We start from the raw sequence: 22,357 nt of genomic DNA on the forward strand, positions 1-22,357 counted from the left end.
TGACTTTTTTTTTTTTTTTTTTATTTCATCCCTACTTCCCTAATTCGAACACAGTGCAACCCAATTTACGAGGCTAAATCATAGAAACGGCTTTAAATAATTTAGAGTTGATTTGCAGGGTTAAGACTTGCTTAGCTGTTAAGTGATGCAAACGAGTCTGACCAGACAGCTCAAAGTCACATTAAGTGAACTTGTGGCCTGCAGAAGCTGCCGACAATTTCCTGAACAAAGCAAAGAGAGCAACATATTGTGGACAAGGTTATTCGATCTCCCAGCACCATCAACAGGTCTGATGTGAAAACTGACGCTGCTCGTCTGTTTGCAAACGCTCTTTAGAGGAAAGACGGAAGTAAAGCAGGTGGGAGGGGACGAAGGCCGCCAGAGCTCCTGCTTCGTCTGTCACGGTAAGGTGTTTGTGGGGATTTTCTCTACAAATTCATTGTGTGGCCGCTCTAATTTTAACCCCAGAAGGCACGCCAATTCGTTTGGTAAGGGTTTAAACCAGGCCCGACAGATTAAGAGCTTAACTATCCCGACAAAAGCTTCCTTAAGCCTCCACTCAGAAGGTCATGCCTGAGCTGCGCTAGCCGGAGAAGTAGCCGGTTGCTAGCTGACACTGACAGGCAGCCCGCACAGCGCAGCTAGCTGTTAGCCCCGTTTCATTCATATTAACCCCGGCTACCGCAAACATGCAGGAGTGGGCCAACCAGCTCTGTGTGAGTAACCGCTTTATTTAAACAACTGTCGACGCCAGCAGAGCCAACTGCAGGTTCCCGATACTTGTACATAATTTACCAACAGCTAAGCTAACGTTAACGTCATCTGTAGCCTGGTGCTAACGAGCTAGCCAACTGTCCCTGCACTTTGCGGCTAAGTTAACGATCGACGGTGAAGTCAGTGCGAGTGAACCTGAAGCATTGGTAGTTTCCAAACTATCTGAAACTGCACTGTGAGTCCGGGGCTGTTTTGTCACGGTAGCACCGTGAATAATGGTCCAAACCTACTGGTTTCGGGTGGATTCGTTTTGAGAGACGACGCCGAAGTCGGCTTCAGATTCGTTCGTTAACGTGGCTGCTAGCGGACACATCATTCAAGTAAAATCATTTTATTTTAAAGTCTGACCTCAGGGCTGCACCGCGCTGTTGTGAAAGGGCTGACGAAGCATTTTAAGACAACTTTAAAATGTGAGGGAACTGAGGAAATAAAGATTTCACTGCCAGTCTTCACGACCAGGTCTGCATTTAAACCCAGTCTGTCCGATCCAACTTCACTTGTCCCAGACAAACCAGGGACGCTTCAAGTTTTGTTTTTATCAAAATAGCTAATTTACAGCCTTCCTAAACTACACCACATGAGACCAGATCCAGTTAAAAGTACTGTACATAGATTTGTGCTGCAGCTGGTAAAAAGCAGTAACATTGTTGTATTTGTGATTAAACGAACAAAAGAGAAGATTATTAAATCTGAATTTATGGTAAAGATTTTGTGTTGCCTGTAATAATGTTTCCCACTGCTGACAATTTTTAGTACGGGTGGGTTGTGTGGTAATGTCTCCCTTTCTCCCTGAACGCCATCATCACGTAACATGATATAACAGGCACTAACTTGAACTAAACCTATAAACACTTGTAGATTTTGGAAGCTGTAATTTGTGGATCTGAAGAATTGTGTTTTTTGTCATTTAAGGCAGACTAAATACCAGAAACACCACTCTGCATGGTGTAGTAATGTTAAACTCTGCCACAGATCAACACCTTTTTAAAACCTAACCTGAACATCGTGACCTTTATTGCAGGACTGTTGGGTGTACCTGTTAAGTTGACAAACTAGTGCACATTTATAACACATGAGTCTGAGTAAAAAAAAAAAAAAAAAAAAAAAGAATCACAGAACTCAACAATGTTTTACATTGCCACTGTAATCAGAAATACTGAAATACTAATGTATTCACTGCACTGCCACTTAAATGGCAACATGTAATTTATCACAGTCGCATGTCCAACTTCCCCGCTTAAGGAGAATGCTTCACTATGTACACTGAATTTCTGTTCAAATGTCAAAGCAAGAATTTATTTTTTAGAAATTGGACTAAGATGCGGGATGAAGTGGAAACCAGCAACAGGAAATAAGTGTCCTTTCATGCTACTCAACAATACAGACATTGCTGACCAAGAAAAAGGAGATACTGCTGTCGCTTGTGTTTCCGGAGTCCATTGTTTTTTTTGTTTTTTTTTTTCTTGTTTTTGATAGATCACTGGCATTGGTTGAGGAGATTGCAGAAATTCCTCTTGTTTCACTGTGTTTGCACTTCTAGTATTTCCTCTTGCTACTGTGGTGCTCCCAACTTTCCACTCAGGAAAACATTTCGCAATTATGTTTTTCACTGTTTGTTTTGCAGGAAAATCGTCAATTTGGATCCAAGATGACGGACTCAAAGTACTTCACCACCACCAAGAAAGGTTTGATGCCTTATTAATTGTTAGCAGGTTGATAATTTTTTTTTCAATCAACTTCAAGCTGTTGAGTGATTGTTAGATGGTGACAAATTCACGATCATTCATCAAATGAAGCCAAAGATTCTTACTGAGTTTAGGATTTTGAAAAACTAGACCTGACTCGGATGAAAAAGGTTATCAGCCTGTTTGGTATCAACTCCACAGCTCTGGTTATTGTAAAGAAGACGAGGCATATTGAGTCTTAGTTCTCAAAGATTTAGCTGTCTTGTTGTGCCTCCTGTTATTATAATGGCTCCTCTCACACATCCCATATCTGTGCCTGTTCCCACATACAGGGCTTAGGAAATGCAAATACATACTTATGAGTGATAGTGTGATAACTTCTGTTGTTGGTTTAGGATTCTGTGAGACATCCTGTAGGAGTATGTTTCTTATAGTATCTGTATTTTAGTGGATTTCATGCTGCTGTGTGAAGCCTGTTGCTTACATCTTGAGGGAGATTGGGACTGACTATATGTCGTCTGGTGAAACATTGAAACTGGTAGATTAAAATGGAAGCCCAAAATAGGTAGTGTATGTCTGTGTAGGGATCATAGTAAAACTGCACCTATACCATCCATGCCTCACTACAGCTGATCCTGCTCCAGAGGAGACTGCTGGGGATGTCACATCCCTGTTCTGATAGACAAGAGGACACTGTAAATTGTATGTTAGGATGTGTGAAGAGAGTGCAGTGCAGGTCAATTCTCCTTTCTTTCCTCTCTATTACCTCCATGATGAATGATACCCTTTTACCTCTTGTGTGTGTGCAGGAGAGATTTTTGAGCTCAAGGCAGAACTGAACAGTGATAAGAAAGAGAAGAAGAAAGAAGCTGTAAAGAAGGTCATTGCATCTATGACAGTTGGCAAGGATGTCAGGTGAGCGTGGGGAAAAGAAAATGAGAAACACCACACACTTAAATGATGCACAGAAACTCATCATACACTTTGTCACTAATGACATATCATCCTGTGCCTCCTGCAGCGCTTTGTTTCCAGATGTTGTGAACTGCATGCAGACAGACAACCTCGAACTGAAAAAGTTGGTCTACCTCTACCTGATGAACTATGCCAAGAGTCAACCAGATATGGCTATCATGGCTGTTAACACCTTTGTTAAGGTAAAATTGTCAGTCTTGAAAGTGTAGGGACTGTGAATTATTGGTCTTGGGTTAGGGTTTCAACATTAAGTGTAGTAAAATTGTTGCAAACTTGTCAAATATGTGCTTTTATCTATTAATGTATTGAAAAGAAGACTCATTTTTTGTTGGAATTTTATTCTAAAGGTTTCTGGTATTGCTTGTTGGTATACAGTTACTATGTACAGCAGTGTATGATTGGAGCAATAAATATTGTGCTTTCGTATTTGTATCCCAATCAGATATACTTTATTCCGCCGCAGGAGATATTTGAGTAATCCACCCATACATGCTGTTTTGGGCAGCTGTTTAAAATCATTTATAGAAAATAAATTTAATATAAAATAATTTTTTTGAAATTAGTGAGATAATTGCAATTACTCCAAGTTGCCAATTTACATGAGAGACATTGTCTTTGGTGGTGTATTTAAATTCTTTCTTCTCATCATCCTTCAACAGTTGTTTCCCATCTGTACATGATCATTTTATTTCACAATGTAGGACTGTGAAGACCCCAACCCTCTGATTCGGGCTCTTGCTGTTCGCACGATGGGTTGCATCCGTGTTGACAAAATCACTGAATACCTTTGTGAACCATTGAGGAAATGTCTGAAGGATGAAGACCCATATGTGAGGAAGACGGCTGCTGTGTGTGTAGCAAAGCTCCATGATATCAACGCCCAGTTGGTTGAGGATCAAGGCTTCCTGGACACTCTTAAAGATCTCATCTCTGACTCCAACCCTATGGTGCGACTCTCAACTGCCTGGTGAACCAGAAAAATTTTACGTTTAGGGCAACACCCTGACTACAGCTCTGTCTTTCACTGATAAGATTTGCTGAAATACATATTGTCAATGTGAGACTTGAATGTTGTTCTGAAAACGACTGCTATAATATAACTTTTGGGTCCTACAGCACTTTTTTATCTTGTCTTCAACTTCAGGTTGTAGCAAATGCAGTGGCAGCGCTGTCTGAGATTGCTGAGTCTCATCCTAACAGTAATCTCCTAGACCTGAACCCCCAGACCATCAACAAGTTGCTGACAGCTTTAAATGAGTGTACAGAGTGGGGACAGATATTCATTCTTGACTGCTTGGCTAATTACACACCTCGTGATGATCGCGAGTCCCAAAGGTAAAAGCAAACATTTCCTTCATTAACACTGCATGTCATTTATTCACAACAAACTCAAATTTAATTTTCCTCCTCCTTTCCCCCTGAAAATCATGTCTGTCAGCATCTGTGAACGTGTGACCCCACGGCTCTCCCATGCCAACTCAGCAGTGGTGCTATCAGCAGTTAAGGTTTTAATGAAGTTTATGGAGATGCTGCCTAAAGACTTGGACTACTATGGCACCCTGTTGAAGAAGCTTGCCCCTCCATTGGTCACTCTACTCTCTGCTGAACCTGAGTTGCAATATGTGGCACTAAGAAATATCAATCTCATAGTACAGAGACGGTAAGTCTGGGGATGATCTGAGGAGATGGTTTCACCACTAAGCCAGTACAATTATTGGGATTCTTCTGTGTTGTCTATTGTATTGCAGTTCAATGCAATTGCTATAATTATAAGAAATGCCGTCCTTTTTAGCCCAGAGATCCTTAAACATGAGATGAAGGTGTTCTTTGTGAAATACAACGATCCAATCTATGTCAAACTGGAGAAACTGGACATCATGATTCGCCTAGCATCTCAAGCCAACATCGCTCAGGTATCACACCCGTAACCATAATACATTGTCATTTTGTTGTTCATTTAAAAAAGAAAATGTATTGTTAACTAAATAAACTGAGTGACATGGGCATTTGCCTGTAATGCTGTAGGTGCTGGCTGAGCTGAAGGAGTACGCCACTGAGGTGGACGTGGACTTTGTTCGTAAAGCAGTCAGAGCCATTGGCCGCTGTGCCATCAAAGTAGAGGTGAGTGGAGATGATGAAATACTGCCGTCAGATGCCTGATCATTCAAATCTTTGTGTCAACAATGTAGTTCATGGGTAAAAGGACAGTTGATAAAATTGTTCACTGAAATAATGAGCTGGATAACATCCAGTGAAATTTGTTAAGTTTCTATAATGAACACGAGTTGGCTCTGTCATCATGACAGTGTTCTGGGTGGCTGCCTGAATACAGACGTTATACGTTGTGATATATATGTTTGTTTTCAAAGTTTCAATGAGGAATTGTTAGAAGTACCACACAACTGTTTACTATTAAAGCTGAGACCTAAATGATTGTTTGAACTCTAAAATTTAATATAAAAAAAAGTACTTTTTTTATTTGTATGTTGTGATCTTGAACAGACCTTATTTTGAAAATAATAGTTAAATCAATGTAGTGTCATATTATATATATGTTATTTTAGTGTGTTTATGCCTTGTAGTATGTGAGACCTAAAATGTTTGTTATAATTACAATGAATAAATTTAGAATTCATGTTTATAATTAATGTTTCTCTCCATTCATTAGCAATCAGCAGAGCGTTGTGTCAGCACCCTGTTAGACCTCATCCAGACAAAGGTCAACTATGTGGTGCAGGAGGCAATTGTGGTCATCAAGGACATCTTCCGCAAATATCCCAACAAGTAGGTTCACTCTAACACAGCACGTCTTACTAGGTACCTGTTTTTATAGGCATTGTACCAGCATATTGTTGCATATATACAACATTGTGTGACCTATTAAGTTGTTTTCATTGCTATTGAATATTTACGTGTCACATGAATTATAGAACACATTTTACTCACAAGTAGATATCCCAACTATTCGTCCTAACCAATGTTAATGCAATAGGGTTTTAAAGAAGGACATTAGCAGTAGCACAGAGTGTGGACGGTCCTCAGTAATCTGTCTTGGTTTCACCTGGTCAAAGGTCAGGCACATTTTGGCTGGAGTGTAACTTGTGCTGTGATTCCAGCAAAGTGGATTCAGATGCCCAACAGAAACTTCTCCAGCAATAGACTTGCACTCTGGGTTTGTGAGGCTCCATAGAGGTGCCTTTGCAAAGCTTACACTTTGATATTGTTCACGCCTATAGCCCTGAGTGGTTTAGCGTCCAATAAATGTATGTGCTCTGCAACTCCATGTGATGGGGATGCAGTTACCTGCATTCTCTCAGACAGAAAAGAAAACTTGCTTGTAGGATTTGAAAAGACACATTTACTTCAGTGGATTACACCTGCTTTTATATGAAAGTTTTGGCGTTGAAACAAAAGTATTTAATTTACATTTGACAGAAAACATACCTGTAGGTTAATGTTATTTTCTTGTCTCTTAAAGTACATTTGTAATGTTTGAGCACATGTTCTTTTGTGTAACTGCTTTAGGTATGAGAGTGTGATTGCCACTCTGTGTGAAAACCTGGACTCCCTGGATGAGCCAGAGGCACGTGCTGCCATGATCTGGATCGTCGGAGAGTACGCTGAGCGCATTGACAATGCTGATGAACTGCTGGAGAGCTTTTTAGAGGGTTTCCATGATGAAAGCACTCAGGTGTGTTTAGATCACAGGGATATTGTTTTCAAACATATGAAATGTGTTTATCATGGTGACTGCAGCATTAAGTTGCAGTCGGAGCTGGAAGACTAATTTTTAGGTTTTTGTAGTTGGAAACAATTAGAACCATTGTTAAGCAGCTGCACAGCACTGAAAGTAGAGGTAACATACATACATACAACATACTTACACAGAAGTTGTACAAAAATTGGTCTTAATGACAAAATCTGTTACTGTTAGATCTGTTAATCTGTTACTACTAGAGGATTAAAATAAAATATTTAAAAAGATGATTGAAATAATTAATTTCTCTAAAAAAAAAAGACACTACATTAGTTGAGACATTTTACATGTTGCTCAAAGGCATATTTTGTAGAAAACCTTGTATTCTAAAGAGCATTCAGCCATAGTTCATAGTAAAAGAACCACACAGCAATGTATAGCCACATTTGGTTCAGACAGGTGGTCACCAGCCTGCAAGCTAAGATGCTCCTGTGCTAGCAATAGTATCATGTTGTCAACTAACATAACATAACAACATACAACAACAACATAATCATGTATAATCTGCTCTGTAGGTGCAGTTACAGTTACTGACGGCAATCGTCAAGTTGTTCCTGAAGAAGCCTACTGAGACCCAGGAGCTGGTGCAGCAGGTGCTGAGCCTGGCCACACAGGTGGGAATTTTTTTTTTTTTTTTTTTTTTTTTTTTTTTTCCCCCTTCCTCAGAAGTATTTTATGTTTCTGCCAGAATTTGTCCACAGGTGTTTGACAGCCTTCCCTTGGTTTTCTATTTCTCTAAACTCACAGCTGATACTTTGAGTTTTGAGTAATAGGATCTCATCAACATTGGCTTAGCTCTTATTTTGTATCCTTTCCAAAGACCCTAGAGTATTGTAATAGCGTCACAGATCCTAACCTTGCACTAATGACTTAAGTGGTTTGGGTTTACTATGCATTTACACAAATTGCATTTTAATGGGTTTAACTAATGAGTACATTTTTTTTGACCAATAAATGAATGAGTACATAAATAAAAAATTATTTAATGAAATGTTTAATTTCAAATGTAGTTCAGCAAGAAAGGCAGCAGAGGACAGAGAAAATGTTTCACACCTACAGAATCTTATTACAATATCCACTCGCTGAACTCAAATGCTTACTTGAAAATTACTGCACAGATAAACTAATAAAAATGTGCAGTGTAATATAGCTTCATAGACAATTAAAATCCTATCTCTACCCCAAGGTTGAACTGGTTTTAGATATCATTGAGCCACTGCTCAGTCTCATTGAAGAACAGACGGAAAGGACTAACTTTAAGTATTTATTAATGATGCTTCATAAATAGTCTTCCCTCTTTCTCATGCCCCCATCTCTGTCTGCAGGATTCGGATAACCCAGACCTCAGGGATCGAGGCTACATCTACTGGCGTCTGCTGTCCACAGACCCTGTGGCTGCCAAGGAGGTGGTTCTGGCTGAAAAACCCCTAATTTCTGAGGAGACAGATCTGATTGAGCCCACACTGCTAGAGGAGCTCATCTGCCACATTGGTACTCTGGCTTCTGTCTACCACAAGCCACCGAGTGCCTTTGTTGAGGGAAGCCGTGGTGTTCAGCACAAGAGATTGCCTGGCAGTGCTGGATCGTGAGTAATGCACTTTTTTCTTCTTTTCTTTCTTTTTTGACTCTGCAGGCAAATGGGTTTGTTTACTCATGTGGACCTTGCTTTTGACTCTGCTACTATGGTTTCATTTAAATCTGCTGAGTAACACATCTTTTCTCCAGTTTCAAGCTTCACAGCTCATCCTGTCATCAAATGCAATTTCATCTAATAGTCATTGTTCTGAGTGGAGGTTTAATGATAATTAAGGTTTACAGTGTGCATAAAAGAAATTAATAGGAGTAAGACTAGTCAAGTAAATGTCACCATTATCTACATTGATGTTGCTTTTATTTTTTCGGTGTCTTGTTTTATTTATAGTGGGGAGAGTGTTGAGAGCCCAGATGTAGCTTCTGCTCCTGGAGTTTCTGAGGCACCCCCTGCTGTCATCCCATCACAGGGAGATCTCCTCGGAGATCTGCTAAATCTGGACCTCACACCTCCGACCACGACAGGACCACCACCCCCCTCATCTGGCATGCAAATGGGTGCTATGGACCTTCTTGGAGGAGGACTGGACAGCCTGGTAGGTCTCAACACCACTATTTGAGAGAAGCTTTAATATTCTGAGAGGGTGGCATAACATCCTGTTTGAGTTGAGTAACAGGCTTGATGTGAAATAGTTGTGGTAATATCTTTGTGTTCTGTCTTCTATCTTCTGGTGCTCTTTTTTTTTTTTTTTTTCCTTCTTCTTCTTCTTTTTTTACTCATGTGTTTTCCTTTCTTTGTTCAATGCTGCACCTGCAGATGGGAGATGAGTCTGAGCCGGTAACTACACAGAGGGAGCAGGCACAACACTTATGAACCATGTTCAGGCTATTTCAGAGGACTGCTTTAACCATTGATTTACTGCAGTTGTAATGCAGCAGTCTGACATTTTCATCCATCATATATCATTAGTTGTTATTGTGACATGTATAGTCATCACTGTCCTTGAGGCCATTTTCTCTTATCTCTGGGGTCTGCAATTATGTTTCGTCTTTCAATCAGCCGCCCATTCCCCTACGGACGGACACTCCTCAGTCACCTCAACTCTCACATCAGTCCCCATCGCCCCCAGATTACAGCCCAACTGAGGTTGGTCCAGGGGACCTCACTGGACCAGTAAAGGCCAGCACCAGCCTAGAACACTGTTTTGTCCCCCTTCGTACCACTGTGTCCTCCAAGTAGTCCTTCCCACCAGTTGAATTCTGCCTGTTTGCACTTTTTCTTATTGTTTGGTCTCCACCATATGTAGGTGATGTCACTATTGTCTTTTTTTTGTTTGTTTTTTGTTTTGTTTGGAAAGCCTCACACAATAGTTCAGCACAGTGTGGAATCATGTCTTTCCCATCACCTTATCTGTCACTGTATCCCCAGCCTTTTAATCAGCACAATAGATTCATCTAGTGAGTATCTTTTGAACAAAACCAATTGGATTTAACTCATCCAGACTTGTGTGGACAGTACAAGGAGAGTTACATAAAAAGATCATTTCTGTATGTCATATTGCTTTTACTTGTTAGTAGTTGAAACCCCATAGCTGTCATCAATCACTGAGCAACATATTAGGGCTTCACAGCCCCCTCTGTCCATACTTTAAAAAAACAAAAGAAAAGAAAAAGACCTCCCTCAGGATCATTTAATGCTGCAACATGTAACTTTTTTTTTTCCTTCCCCTTACCTAGCTTGGTGGAGATCTTGGTGGAAGTCCTGCTGTAAGTCATTTTGTACTATGGGGCTGTTTTCAGGGTTTTGCTCCAGACACAGGGATACTAAATGTGGAAAGATAACATGTTACTTTGTGTCCTGCAGATGGGGGGTGGTTTTGGCGCTGCCCCTGCTGCAATGCCAGCCTCTTTTACTGCCCCTGTTAGTGGTGGTCTGGATGACTTGTTTGATCTTGGTGGGGGAGTTGGAATGCCTATGGGAGCCTACAGTCCCCCCAAAACAGTAAGTCTTAATCAGCTGAGGCATGGACTAATGTAAAAACAGTGGTGGAACACCAATAAAATTGCTCATCTTGTTTCTCTTAAAGGTTTGGCTGCCTGCCATGAAGGCCAAGGGTCTGGAGATATCAGGCACTTTTGCACGCCGGTCGGGGGTCGTCCAAATGGAGATGACACTCACTAATAAAGCAATGAGTGTCATGACTGATTTTGCCATTCAGTTTAACAGAAACAGGTAAGATCACAATTTCTATTAATTTACAAATTTTGTGTCCCCTCCACCACCTCATCCTACCTCTCTTGCACTTTCTATGCTTCTCTGCAGCTTTGGTCTTGCTCCGGCTGGTCCACTCCAAGTCCTCACTCCTCTCAGCCCAAACCAGAGTATTGAAGTTACACTTCCCCTCAATACTGTGGGACCTGTCATGAAGATGGAGCCTCTCAATAACCTGCAGGTAATTCAACGGTAATACATGGCGGCAAATCTTTGTTTTGGATGACCAGTAGCTTTATTGCTATTTACCATGAATCCTGGCTGCCAACTAAATTTGGCATTGATGTGACTTACTTAGACTAGAGGCACAATTTTATCTTTGCCAACAGGTTGTTTTTTTTTTTTTTTTTGTTTGTTTGTTTGTTTTTTTTGGATGGGGTGTTTTTATTGTTTGTACATGGGCCTGATTGGGATATTGATCCCTTGAGTTTACTGTACTAGTATGGCTTTTATGGTTAGTATTGTTTGTACTGACCTCAAGGCCTGAAACATTATAGCAGTCTGTCAGATTTACCTTCATGTCAACAAAGTTGGCAGACAAGGGTGTGTGTTGCGTTCTTTTGCCTCCACATCGGCAGCAGCCTGGGCCAGAGTCATAACATTTACAGTTTGGCTGTCCATCCCATTCTTTCATTTCAAGAGAGCCTTTTGGTTACTTCCTAAAATTTGGTACATTTATTTACATCAATGTTATTTCAGCCTCACGGATGAACTGATTATTAAAGATCACAGGGACCCCACAGTACACAATTTTAGCTTTAACTGTCTAATTCACTGTCGAATTGTGACAGTTTAACTCAAATGTCTAATAAGGATAAAATGAAGGGGTAATATTTTATATCCAAATGGTCAAAGATCAACTTCCATGTGACACCAGTGTTCTGCTGAGACTGAGACTTACATCAGTGAGCCTATCAATCTAATTGATGATTAATTAAAAACATTGCTTAATATTCGAAAGTGCAAGTTCAGGAATTGTTCTAACTCAATCTGTTTTTGTATTTACAAGTTAACAAAAGTAAAACATACTAATTTTTGATGATTCATGACTGTAGCTCTCGTGGTATTAAGCTCAGTCAATTAAATATCACCATGTCTCAATGCATGAGCAATGCTTCCTTGTGGTTACTCACCTTTACTGCTGAATTTCCATGTTCCATGAACTTAACTGAATGAAAACATAAAACAGCCATCAGTGCAGTTCTGATAAACTGGAAATAAGAAGCTGCAGAAGCAGGCTTGTTTTTGATCAAGGTGGTCGTTTTTACTTGGCACAATGGTGGTCAGGTTGTGAGTGCAGCTGGAGAGAGGAGATAAGAGTGTTGAGGGGAATGATGGAAGTAGGGGTGGTTGTTAGTAGCCTCACAACACATGACTGTTTTTGGTGGCCCTGCTAACCTTCTGCTCTGCTGCTTCTAGGGCCTGCTTTGATGGGTATGACTGTGCTTGTATGTTTTTTAACAGTCTTGTGTTATTTTTGTCTTGATGGAAGACATCCCAGAATATCATTCAGTATTCTCCTGATAGGCAGTTGCAATTTTTTGACACCTGTAGTTTCTGTAGTAGTTTCATGATACTTCAGCAAGAAATGCTGTTTTTGCCACCCAAAGGCCTTGTGGAATGGGAATTATTTGTATATCAAAACAGTCAATTTTACTGGTCACAGAATTACACAAGTACCATATACTTATTCGATTTAAATGAAATTTTAGTACTGTGGCTTTAAAATTCAATGTCAAAATATATAAAATCACACTATGGCCAAGTTTAATATGCAAATCACATGAAAGTGAAATGTGTCAACATGAAAAGCATGAATCGTTATTGTGGTAAACTGGGATTTTTTTGCCAATGATTTTTCAAAATGATTTTTTGCCAAGTATTGGAGTGAAATATGATTTTAAAAGCTGGTCATTGTTACTTAATACAGTAGTTCTGATCTTTTGGACATGTGACATAATGTTTGCTTGAAATGACAGTAATTACGAGGGGTTGGAATCTTTCACTATCTCATGATTCGATTACGATTTTTGGGGCTACGATTTGATTCATAATGATTTCTGCTTCCATCTATACGTATGCAAAGAATCCTCATGATCTACTCCAGTCTGCTTCGCAAGACAGAATGACAAAGGAAGACATTAAAGTGTCTTTTCCACGTTTATTAAGTTTGAATGCTTAGATGGAATTGTTGCATAAAAGCAATATCACATATTGCTTAAGTTACAAAAATTAAAGTCTCTTTATAAAAATAAAAAATAGTGGCGTTAAACATGGGTTTCCGAAGAGCTAATCCTCATTTTGCAAACCGTGCACACTGTGAAGCTCATTTCAAGCTCAGTCTTACTGGGCATTCGGTAAATAGGGCACTATGAAATCCATGATCATGACATGATCCTAAACCAGACCAGACCATAGAAAAACTGGGGGGGAAAAAACAAACCAAAAACCTAATATGGGAAAAATAAAACTTTATTATATAAATTTATATAAATTTTATGGTTGTCCAGGTAAAAAACCAAAATGAGTCCAAATCTTTGCCTTCAACAAGGATGGGGCCGGTTGAATCTCTCTTTCCTTCATTATTGTAGTTTCCTCCTTGTTTTGGTGCTTAGCGTGCATGTGTATGTTCCAGAACCGGCTCTGTGGTGACGTCAGGATGCCCCACAGACAGCCTGCGGATTTATTTTATTTATTTTATTTTTTTTTAGTTCTGCACTGCACCCAAGATTTAGATTTTCAAATGAAATATTTATGAGTTGTCCTCCTGTTTATCTGTCTATCCATCCATCCATCCATCCATCTATCCTTCCTTTGGCTGAACTCAGTACTTCTTTGTAAGCAAGCCCGATATCAGCTCACAACTGTAACTTCAGGTGCTTCAAGCATTATGCACCTATCTTTAAGGGTCCATTGAGACTACGATTCCAGCAACAGGAACTAATGCTAATAGGTTTCTGGTTTTGTTTAGGTTCGTTTTTTAATTTTAGGGCCTTTTTTTTTTTTTTTCCCTTCTTACATGCCAGTCTTGTTTGTTTAATCGTATGGTTTTTAACCAGTCTGCTCATGTCCATCGACTTTATTGACATCCTCCTGTGCTTTCTAAAGGCTATTTTAAATATACCTAGCTTTTAAGTAATATTTACTAACATTCTTTGGCAAATAGAAACCACCAACTCATACTCAATGTAAGATGTAGATTGATTGGAGGTCAGTGAAGTGTTTGTGTGTATGCGAGGGCTCCTGTTTAGTATACAGTGCACATAAACCAACCAAGCCCATCCTCGAAGGGTACTTGAAAAGTAATTACCCATGTATTGCTTCTTGTTTCTCCTCCTGTCTCCCTCCTCTACCCCCTCCTTGGATGTAATCACTCTCACAGGTGGCTGTTAAGAACAACATTGACGTGTTCTACTTCAGCTGCCAGTACCCCATCAGCATGTTGTTTGCAGAGGATGGAAAGATGGGTGAGTGGGTCTTGTCTAAATCTCTCTTCTCAAAACGCTGACGTCAACCACATACACAACACTGAGGGCTAATTATTGAACCTGTTCTACGCATGTGGAGAAGTGTGTGTCGTATACACCTTCATGTGTGCAGGTCCACCTGCCTTAACTTATTTATATTACACAGCACACTGCTACTAGTCTGCACACTACTGCCATTTTGGGTTTTTTATTCCTTTTGTTTTCACGTTGTTTGAATTTTTTTTTTTTTTTTTTTAAACATGTTGACATTTCACCCTGCTGAGTTTCACGACGGGTCTAGCAGCAGGACTTCTTTCAAAGGCTGTGAGCTAATGCTCCAGAGCATGAATGTCACAGCATGAAGCTTTGTGTCTGCTCTAGAATCAGTATAATCACACACTACTTAGTGTGTTTACATTTATCTTTACAGCACATCCTGTTGTTATCGGTTAACTCTGAACATTGAAATATGTGCCTTTGGACCCATGATTGCGTCTCTTCCTCTACAGAGCGGCAGGTGTTCCTCGCTACATGGAAAGACATTCCTAATGAAAATGAGTCCCAGTTTCAGATCAAAGACTGCCACCTCAACTCAGGTGAGAAGTCGGAACACAAAGTGAACCAGCTGAAGAATCGTGATACTGTGCAGCTGGAGCCTGCAGCTTGTGTTTCTGTGAATGCAGCGTAACAGAGCAGAGGCCATCTCAAATTCAGATCATCGTGAATGATCAGAACTCATCAGCTGCAGTCCCTAATACGTTGGATAATATAAGTTTACACATGCACGTGAGGGCAGCTAGACTGGAGAAGAATTCATAATGGCAGTTTAATAAAGATCCCCCCACAAATTAAATTTCTCCTTCATGAAAAAAGGATAGGATTTCATATTCTATTAGGGAACAGCATTAAAAAAAAGAGGCTGAAGAGAAATGTCAACTGAACCATATCTTGACCATATCTTTGCTGCACACACAGTCTAGAGTGAAATTTTAGAGGATGTAAAGTCAAACACAAATTCCCCATGTTCTGATGCATTTAGTGTTTCAGCAGACAACCAGAGAGCATGGCAGGAGTCATTGAGTGGCTCTGGAGAACTGGATAATTTAGTGAAACTGAATGCTTAAATTGAACATTAGCTTGTTTGGATAAAACCAATGATTTGTAACTGGATTGTGACCTTTTTTTAATGTTCTTACAACAGATGCAGCCTCCAATAAACTGCAGGGTAGTAACATCTTCACCATAGCCAAGCGTACAGTGGAGGGTCAGGACATGCTTTATCAGTCCATGAAACTCTCCAATGGCATCTGGTTGCTGGCTGAACTGAGGGTGCAGGCAGGAAACCCAAACTACACGGTGAGTACTGAGCTAGCTTTATTGGCTAAATCCACAAAGTGACATCATCACTGTAGTCATGTTTTAACTAAATACAGCCAAAACAAAAGGTTGGTGAGATGTCACCATTATTGTACTCATTTAAATTCTATTTATAACAGTTTGCTTTGTCAACTACTGTCAGGTTTGCTCAGAGATGAAGAGAGATTTCTATGGCAGACAAAATTAAAATTGCACATTTTCAGAAACATTTTCCACTCCAATTTTAATATGGAAGGAAGAATGTTTTTGTCAAGCTTAAGCAGTGTTTACCAGCTCTACTTTATTTGTACTTAAAATAACTTTTAGGAATTTCCAGATTTTAATAATGAAAAACTGATTAGCTCTACTCGTTTTCCTTTTGTTGTGTAATACACAATAATGCAACACATAGTGAGTGGAAATCTTTTAAATCCAAAGCTTGGGCTATTTTTATAGGCTTATCTACTATAATAACTACCTTTAGCAGGTTTTGTTTGGTATGGGAGCTTTATCCCATAATAAACACAAATCAGGAATGAAATTCTTCCATCCAAGAGTGGTCTCAGTGTTGTCTATTGAGAGTTGTATATTCTTTAGCACTAATCACAGCCCTGCCTGTTGAATTAAATTGGAGGATAGAGATGCATGACAGAACAGTCGCTGGTTTGAACGAGCAGAGACATGACTGGGATTGATGGCGTGTTGAAAGTGTGATGCTAATACTGGTGACTTATATGTGTCAGTCAGTGTGCAGATATATTTGCATGCCTCTTCCTTTGTGTTATTGCATGTCTCTGCTTCGTCATTATGCCACATTCTCTGCTCTTGATGGATTGTGTTTGGCTCAGAAATTCTGCATGACTAGTCCAGAACAATGACTTTGGTGAGAGACTCCTCTGCTCATCACTCGGCCTGCTTTCAGATCATGTTTCTTTTTTATATGGTGGCATTAATCAGTTTTTTTTTTTGTTTTTTTTTTCTCTCTCCTGTCTAAACTAGTCAATTTGTGAGGCACCCTGTTCTCACTCATTACATTTTAAATTGTTTTTACACAGTAATTTTAGTTACCTGACACTGCCCAGGAAATTTAAGAGAACATTCTGTGGGTGAAGAGAAGACAGATTTTTGAAAAAATGGTTATCTGTATTATGTGTCCCTCCGCCCCATTCTCACTCTTGATGTTTTGCATTTATTTTCCATGTTTGTCCTTTTTGTGATGTCACATCATTCAAGATGTTCATATCCACCATCAGCTTTTTCTGTTCTTTATTCATCTATTTTTTTTCTTTTTTTTTTTTTTCTTTCCACATTCAAGTCCAAATTGTTCTTGACTGTTGCCTGAAAGACTCCATTACTTTAATACACATGGGTCACAAATTGTGAAGTGATGAGATGACTAGACTTTAAAGATGATTTTGCTTCATGTACATTGTGTACTCTTATTCCTGTTGCTTTGAGCTGCTGACTGCTGCATGATCCCTGCACTCTCCTGGCACAACACATTACAGCCAAGCTGCTAAAGCCTTTTGTGAGCAGCTATTTTTAGACTTGAAGAAGTAAAGCCTTACCACCACATGTTTTATGCATTTTAATTTGCCTCAGAAGATGAGACAAAACAGCGATTGTTCATTGCTGTGAGAAGCGACATCTTTTATTTTATTTATTTTTGCTGCTGCTCACTCAGGCAGTTTTAAGGTTTGAATGCGGCTTGGCCTATTTTCCTGATGGCTCAAAACTGGATTGGCTTCAACTCTCCCACGACACCTCACTGTTTCTATTATAGTCTTATGACTGTGCCCCATTTCCACACTCTATACTGCATCAAGCTGCATATGGCTGTTGATTGAAAGATTTTACTTGCATCTTGATCTGGCCATTATACAGCAGAACTAGAGGAGTTCTTGTTCGTAAAATTGAGGCGGACAGAAGTAAAATAATTTCTGAAAGATCTTGACAAAATGAATCGTCACATCTTGAAAAACTTTGTGCTATCTTCAAACCAGCAGTGCTGATTGTGGCAGAGATGTGAACACAACATTGGCCTTAAAATTCATGTTGCAGACTTTCAGTTGTGTTTCCTTTAGCTCAATCTTTGGTCTTTGCCAACTCCTGAAATGTGTAACTCCAGCTTCTAAATGGGCCACTGTTGTCCATATAGTCACTGTGTCTGGTGCTGAGCAGGAAGTGGACGGTGTGAGTTTTCTCACTCAGTGACAGCAGCTGTTGATTTGTTGAACTCCATTGGTAATGTTGCAAGACTGACAGCTAAACAAATAGCTAAAATTGAAACCCTCATGAAGCTGAGATTGGTGTGAAAATTCAACGAGTGAACCATTTCACACTGTCGCACCTTATTCTGGCATTTTTAGCATATTTTATTTAATATGTTGATTTTAGCTGCTTAAGGTTTTAACTCTTCAGAAATAAAAAATTACTTTTATGTTGACTGAGTTCACATTTATTTTATAGTACTGAAATTGGAAAACTTTGTTTTGCTCTGAAACATGGCATGCTCATCTGCCATCTTCTGTCCCCATGGCAACTATGTGTCCTGTGAGGTTGGCTGATTTTCTGTTCCCACACCTTGAGCTGGTAACACATTCCCAAAGTTAATATTTCATCTCAAGTCTCTTTTGAGGTTATGAATACATACGTTGCAGAGGATTTGACCTCGAGTGAACTTAAGTGTGTCCTTTAGTGATTAAAGGACACAACTACTGACATATGACGATGTCTAAAAATAAAAAAAGAGACTCAATCTTGTCTTATGATTTAAAAAAAAAAATATATATATACATATATATTATAAAAGTACATCAGATTTAGGATTAAGATCTGTATGACTTTATCAAAAAATATGATTATGCACCAAAAAGTCCCCTTTCTTTGCTTTCCTATATTGCAGTGCTGCATTGCTGATCAGAGGACTGCAGCGACTATAGGTCACCATTGATGGAGTTCAAACTCCTCCTCTCTCTTACTGGAGACCGCACCACACACTGCTGTTTTTCCAACAAACACAAACTTGTAGTATTACCTTGGAAATGTATAAGTCTGTTTTGTTTTTTTTTTTAAGATGGTGGAATTGAAATGGGATATGAGTGATTGATTTTTTTATTTATTTATTTATTTATTTTTTCCTTCCTGTCAACACAAAATAAACACCATCAGCTTATTATCACCTCCTCCTCCTCCTCATCATCATCTTCCATACTCCTCCTCTATCGTTACCGCAGCTTCTTCTTCCTTTTTTGAATGCCGCAGTTTCCATCTCTCTTAATAGCAGGTTGCACACAGTCTCTAGCATTTGCATTTCCTCACATCTTGCCCCATGCTGACAGGAGCATGTCTAAATATGGGCAGCAGCAGCATACATTAGTGAAGAGCTGTGAGTGCACGGAGGCAACACTTAGAGCTGTGTTATATTGCTGCATTATTCCTCTGCAGCTCTGAGGGTTCACCACAGCACACTCCATCACCTTTACTGAGACTCAGTGTTCAATGAGCTGAAGTGGGGCCTGGTGTGAGAGCTTCATAAGTGACATATCAAATCCCTGCTGAAATAATCCCTCCAGTTATGATGCAATACAGTGTCTTCCTGTTTGAAAAAATGTTAAGTTCAATACTAAAAAACAAAACTATGCTGAAAAATATTGAGATTCTGTACTGCAGTGAAAAGATTTTCAGAGACACTGGATGCTTAAAAAACATGTGAAAATAATGGTGCTTTGTGAAATGCATTTAGTTGAAAAGAAAGAATAGAATAGAAGATTAAAATAATTAAAAACACAAGTATGAGAAGTATGAGTACACGAAGACACCGTAAAATAAATACCTAAAATACACTATTTTGCACAACACAACATTCAAACAGCAACCAGTGTAAAAACAGTATCATAAAGAAGCACAATAAGAAAGCACAAATTCAAGAAAAAGAAACTGAAATGAAAAAAATCAAGGTATGCTACTGATCTATGTGTTTTTTTTTTTTGTTTTTTGTTTTTTTTGTAGTCTTGCTGTCAACTCTGCTGTCTGTTTGATAATTTGCACCAAAAGTACTTTTTTGCAAGAAAGTAGAGAAAAGGATCAGATTTATCAGCAGCACCGACTTAACTCTTCATGCAAACAGCTTTGTTGGGTTTGGAGTCTTGCTGTTTGTGTTTGTCAGTGAAAAGCAGTCATGAAGGATCAGTACTTGTTTGGTTTTGGTAAACTAACATTCTTTTTAACTGCACAGAGACATTGGTTAGAAGGCTGTTTGTTACAGGAGATAGAAAAGCAGCTCGTGTAGCAATTAATTACTAAATCATTACTTATTCATGATCAAATGCATTTTTGGTGCTTGATGCGACATCATGATGGCATCGGTCCTGATGAAATTACTGCAGAGCTCCAGCTTCCTTGTGTCATCTGAGTGTTTTATTATACCTGAGAAAATGACAGCTGCCGTACGATTGCAGTGTGATGGATGGCAGTGGGAAAGTATTTTATTTACATTTCTTTGAAGCACGAATAAATCTTTGTTCCTCTGCGCCTTTTATGCTCATTAATAGTTAAATGAAGCAAAATTTGTTTCTGCTAAACAACTCTTCTAATTGTGTAATGTTGCTGATCTATATAGTATTTAGGATTGTTGTCTTGTTTATGGATTTTATTGCCTCTGGTAACGTGTGTCCTGTTTGCAGTACGGGCAACTTTTTAGAAACTTGTTCTGCTGATGTTATTCAATCCAACTCGTCTCTTCTCTCTCCCTCCAGGTCTCTCTGAAGTGTAGAGCTCCGGAGGTTTCCCAGTGTGTGTTCCAGAGCTACGAGGCCGTGCTGAAGAACTGAAAAACGCCCCACATCCACCTGGCTGCTGCCCTCACAGACTCCTGGCACGTCCTCTAGCTCTCCCTCATCTGACCCACGGACCATGGTGCAACCTCACACAGTGCAGGAGCCACTTCCTGTTGTTCTCTGCCTCCACTGTCTGTTCTGTATGTCCTCCAGCTGTTTAATTAGGATGGTTACCAACATACAGTCATTCTGAACCATGTTTAATGTTTTTTTTTCTGAGGCTGCAAAGATGCCTTCATTACTTTCTTGGCTCCTCTTTGTGCGCTGGCTTACAACACAAGTTTCATCTTGTGATAAATTATCTGAATGAGCAGGCCATCAACTCCTGGTCTGAGCCATCCTGTGACCACTTTTGTTCTTTCAGGGGCAGCCAGTTGATGACTTGTATCCCTATGACTATTTTCTGTTTAATCATTATATAGCCCCATGGCCCTGCACATTGAGTCTATTTTTAGCATCAGCAATCAGCAGGTGAATCATCACCGTGCGGCATATTGATTCCGGGCACCTTCAACTCAAATACAGCAGAACAAGGCTTTAATTCTCTGTACCCCCCTGCCTGTGTGAACAGGAAAGTGGCTGTCTGGGTCGTAGAAGAGACACATAAATACTTTAAACTACATAATTGTTGTCTTTGTTGTTTTATTGAATTTTTCTTTATTATCTGTGTGTAGCAGTGGGACCAGATCCACTGCTTTTCCTTCAGGCAGAATGTCTGCAGTTGTGTGCATGGAAACCATTTGATTGTGTGTGCTTCTTTTACATTTTCCATTAATTGGGGGGGGCATTTTATAGGCTAAAAGCAGCTGTCCACTGACTGCTCTGTTACTAGTCATTCCATGATTTGATTTGTGTCTTTAGTGTTGTTAGCGTACATGTGGCCACTGGGAGAGAGCCTCAGGTGTTGGGCTTTTTGTATTTGCCTCTCCCATTCCCCCCTGCAGCAGTGACAGTCAGGCTCTCTCTGCCACTGTGCTCTCTTTCTTTCTCTTTTGCATCGCAGCTTTTCGAGAACCGTGACCACCTGAGATGAAGGCTCAGGTGAAACAACTCCAAACTTCTGAGGTCATGGCTTGTAATGCTTGTGAGTAATGAAAAAAAATACATGTAGTTAGCACACTGTCTTAGCTGAAACAAGGCAAGAGCAACATCCAGTGTCCCTGTTTTGCCAGCAGATTAATTGGCTACCTTTATACCAGTCATAACACTGAAGCCCTTTATATCAGCTCTACAGGATGTGTGCACCTCCGCTAACACCTTTTACTGAGTACATCAGAGGGACTGTGTATTCCCAATGTGTCTTTCTGTGCGGTGACGGCTGATTTAAATGAAATGCTGTTTGAAACAAAAAAACCAATCATCAGATGTTTTTGATTGACCTTACTTTGTTCATTGTGTGTACATCATTTGAAAACAAACTATTAAAAGTCTTGATAAGTTAAAATGTTCTAGTTTTTCATTCAGTATGAACAAAAAGTGAAAGTTAAAAAGGCCACACAAAAAAGAATTTTTCTTGTGTAGCACCTTCAACTGAAGCTGAACTCAGTGACACCATGTGCAAAACATTCTCAGTTTTATTTGCTGTCTGAAATCCAAACTCCGCTGAAGCCAACTGGAGATGTTTCCAGTCATCATGCTTTCTAATCATTAACCTTTTGACGTGTCTTCATCTCTCTTGGGTCCGTCACTGTAACAGACTCAAC

The 22,357-nt window shown here is 39.6% G+C and overlaps 1 protein-coding gene across 4 annotated transcripts; it reads left to right on the forward strand.

Moving 5' to 3' along the window:
- Positions 1-344: 344 nt before the first annotated feature.
- ap1b1 (adaptor related protein complex 1 subunit beta 1) lies at positions 345-22,092 on the forward strand. 4 transcript variants are annotated; one of them, XM_029511041.1, is made up of 22 exons: positions 345-404; positions 2,399-2,459; positions 3,269-3,374; positions 3,481-3,616; positions 4,136-4,381; positions 4,579-4,769; positions 4,873-5,094; positions 5,227-5,347; positions 5,460-5,555; positions 6,103-6,218; positions 6,960-7,125; positions 7,707-7,805; positions 8,517-8,776; positions 9,113-9,317; positions 10,459-10,488; positions 10,586-10,723; positions 10,809-10,954; positions 11,045-11,174; positions 14,376-14,460; positions 14,970-15,056; positions 15,662-15,816; positions 20,574-22,092. In XM_029511041.1, exons 2-22 carry the CDS (start codon positions 2,423-2,425, stop codon positions 20,646-20,648), a joined length of 2,847 nt encoding a protein of 948 aa, XP_029366901.1. In that variant the 5' UTR covers positions 345-404; positions 2,399-2,422; the 3' UTR covers positions 20,649-22,092. The 4 variants fall into 4 exon arrangements, with proteins under 4 accessions (XP_029366901.1, XP_029366902.1, XP_029366904.1 ...); XM_029511042.1 differs by lacking the exons at positions 345-404; positions 10,459-10,488 and adding an exon at positions 9,539-9,559 and having other exon boundaries at positions 2,423-2,459; positions 15,662-15,815; positions 20,564-20,648; XM_029511044.1 differs by lacking the exons at positions 345-404; positions 10,459-10,488 and having other exon boundaries at positions 2,423-2,459; positions 10,586-10,727; positions 10,852-10,954.
- The last annotated feature ends 265 nt before the right edge of the window (positions 22,093-22,357 follow it).

Source organism: Echeneis naucrates, chromosome 9, assembly GCF_900963305.1.
Source record: "Echeneis naucrates chromosome 9, fEcheNa1.1, whole genome shotgun sequence".
Lineage (NCBI taxonomy): Eukaryota > Metazoa > Chordata > Actinopteri > Carangiformes > Echeneidae > Echeneis > Echeneis naucrates.

Coding starts and splice junctions, on each gene's coding strand:
- ap1b1 (XM_029511041.1), top strand. CDS start 2,423: ATGACGGACTCAAAGTACTTCACCACCACCAAGAAAG. Junction 7,806..8,516: donor TGCTGAGCCTGGCCACACAG/GTGGGAATTTTT, acceptor CTCTGTCTGCAG/GATTCGGATAACCCAGACCT. Junction 9,318..10,458: donor GAGGAGGACTGGACAGCCTG/GTAGGTCTCAAC, acceptor CCCCTTACCTAG/CTTGGTGGAGATCTTGGTGG.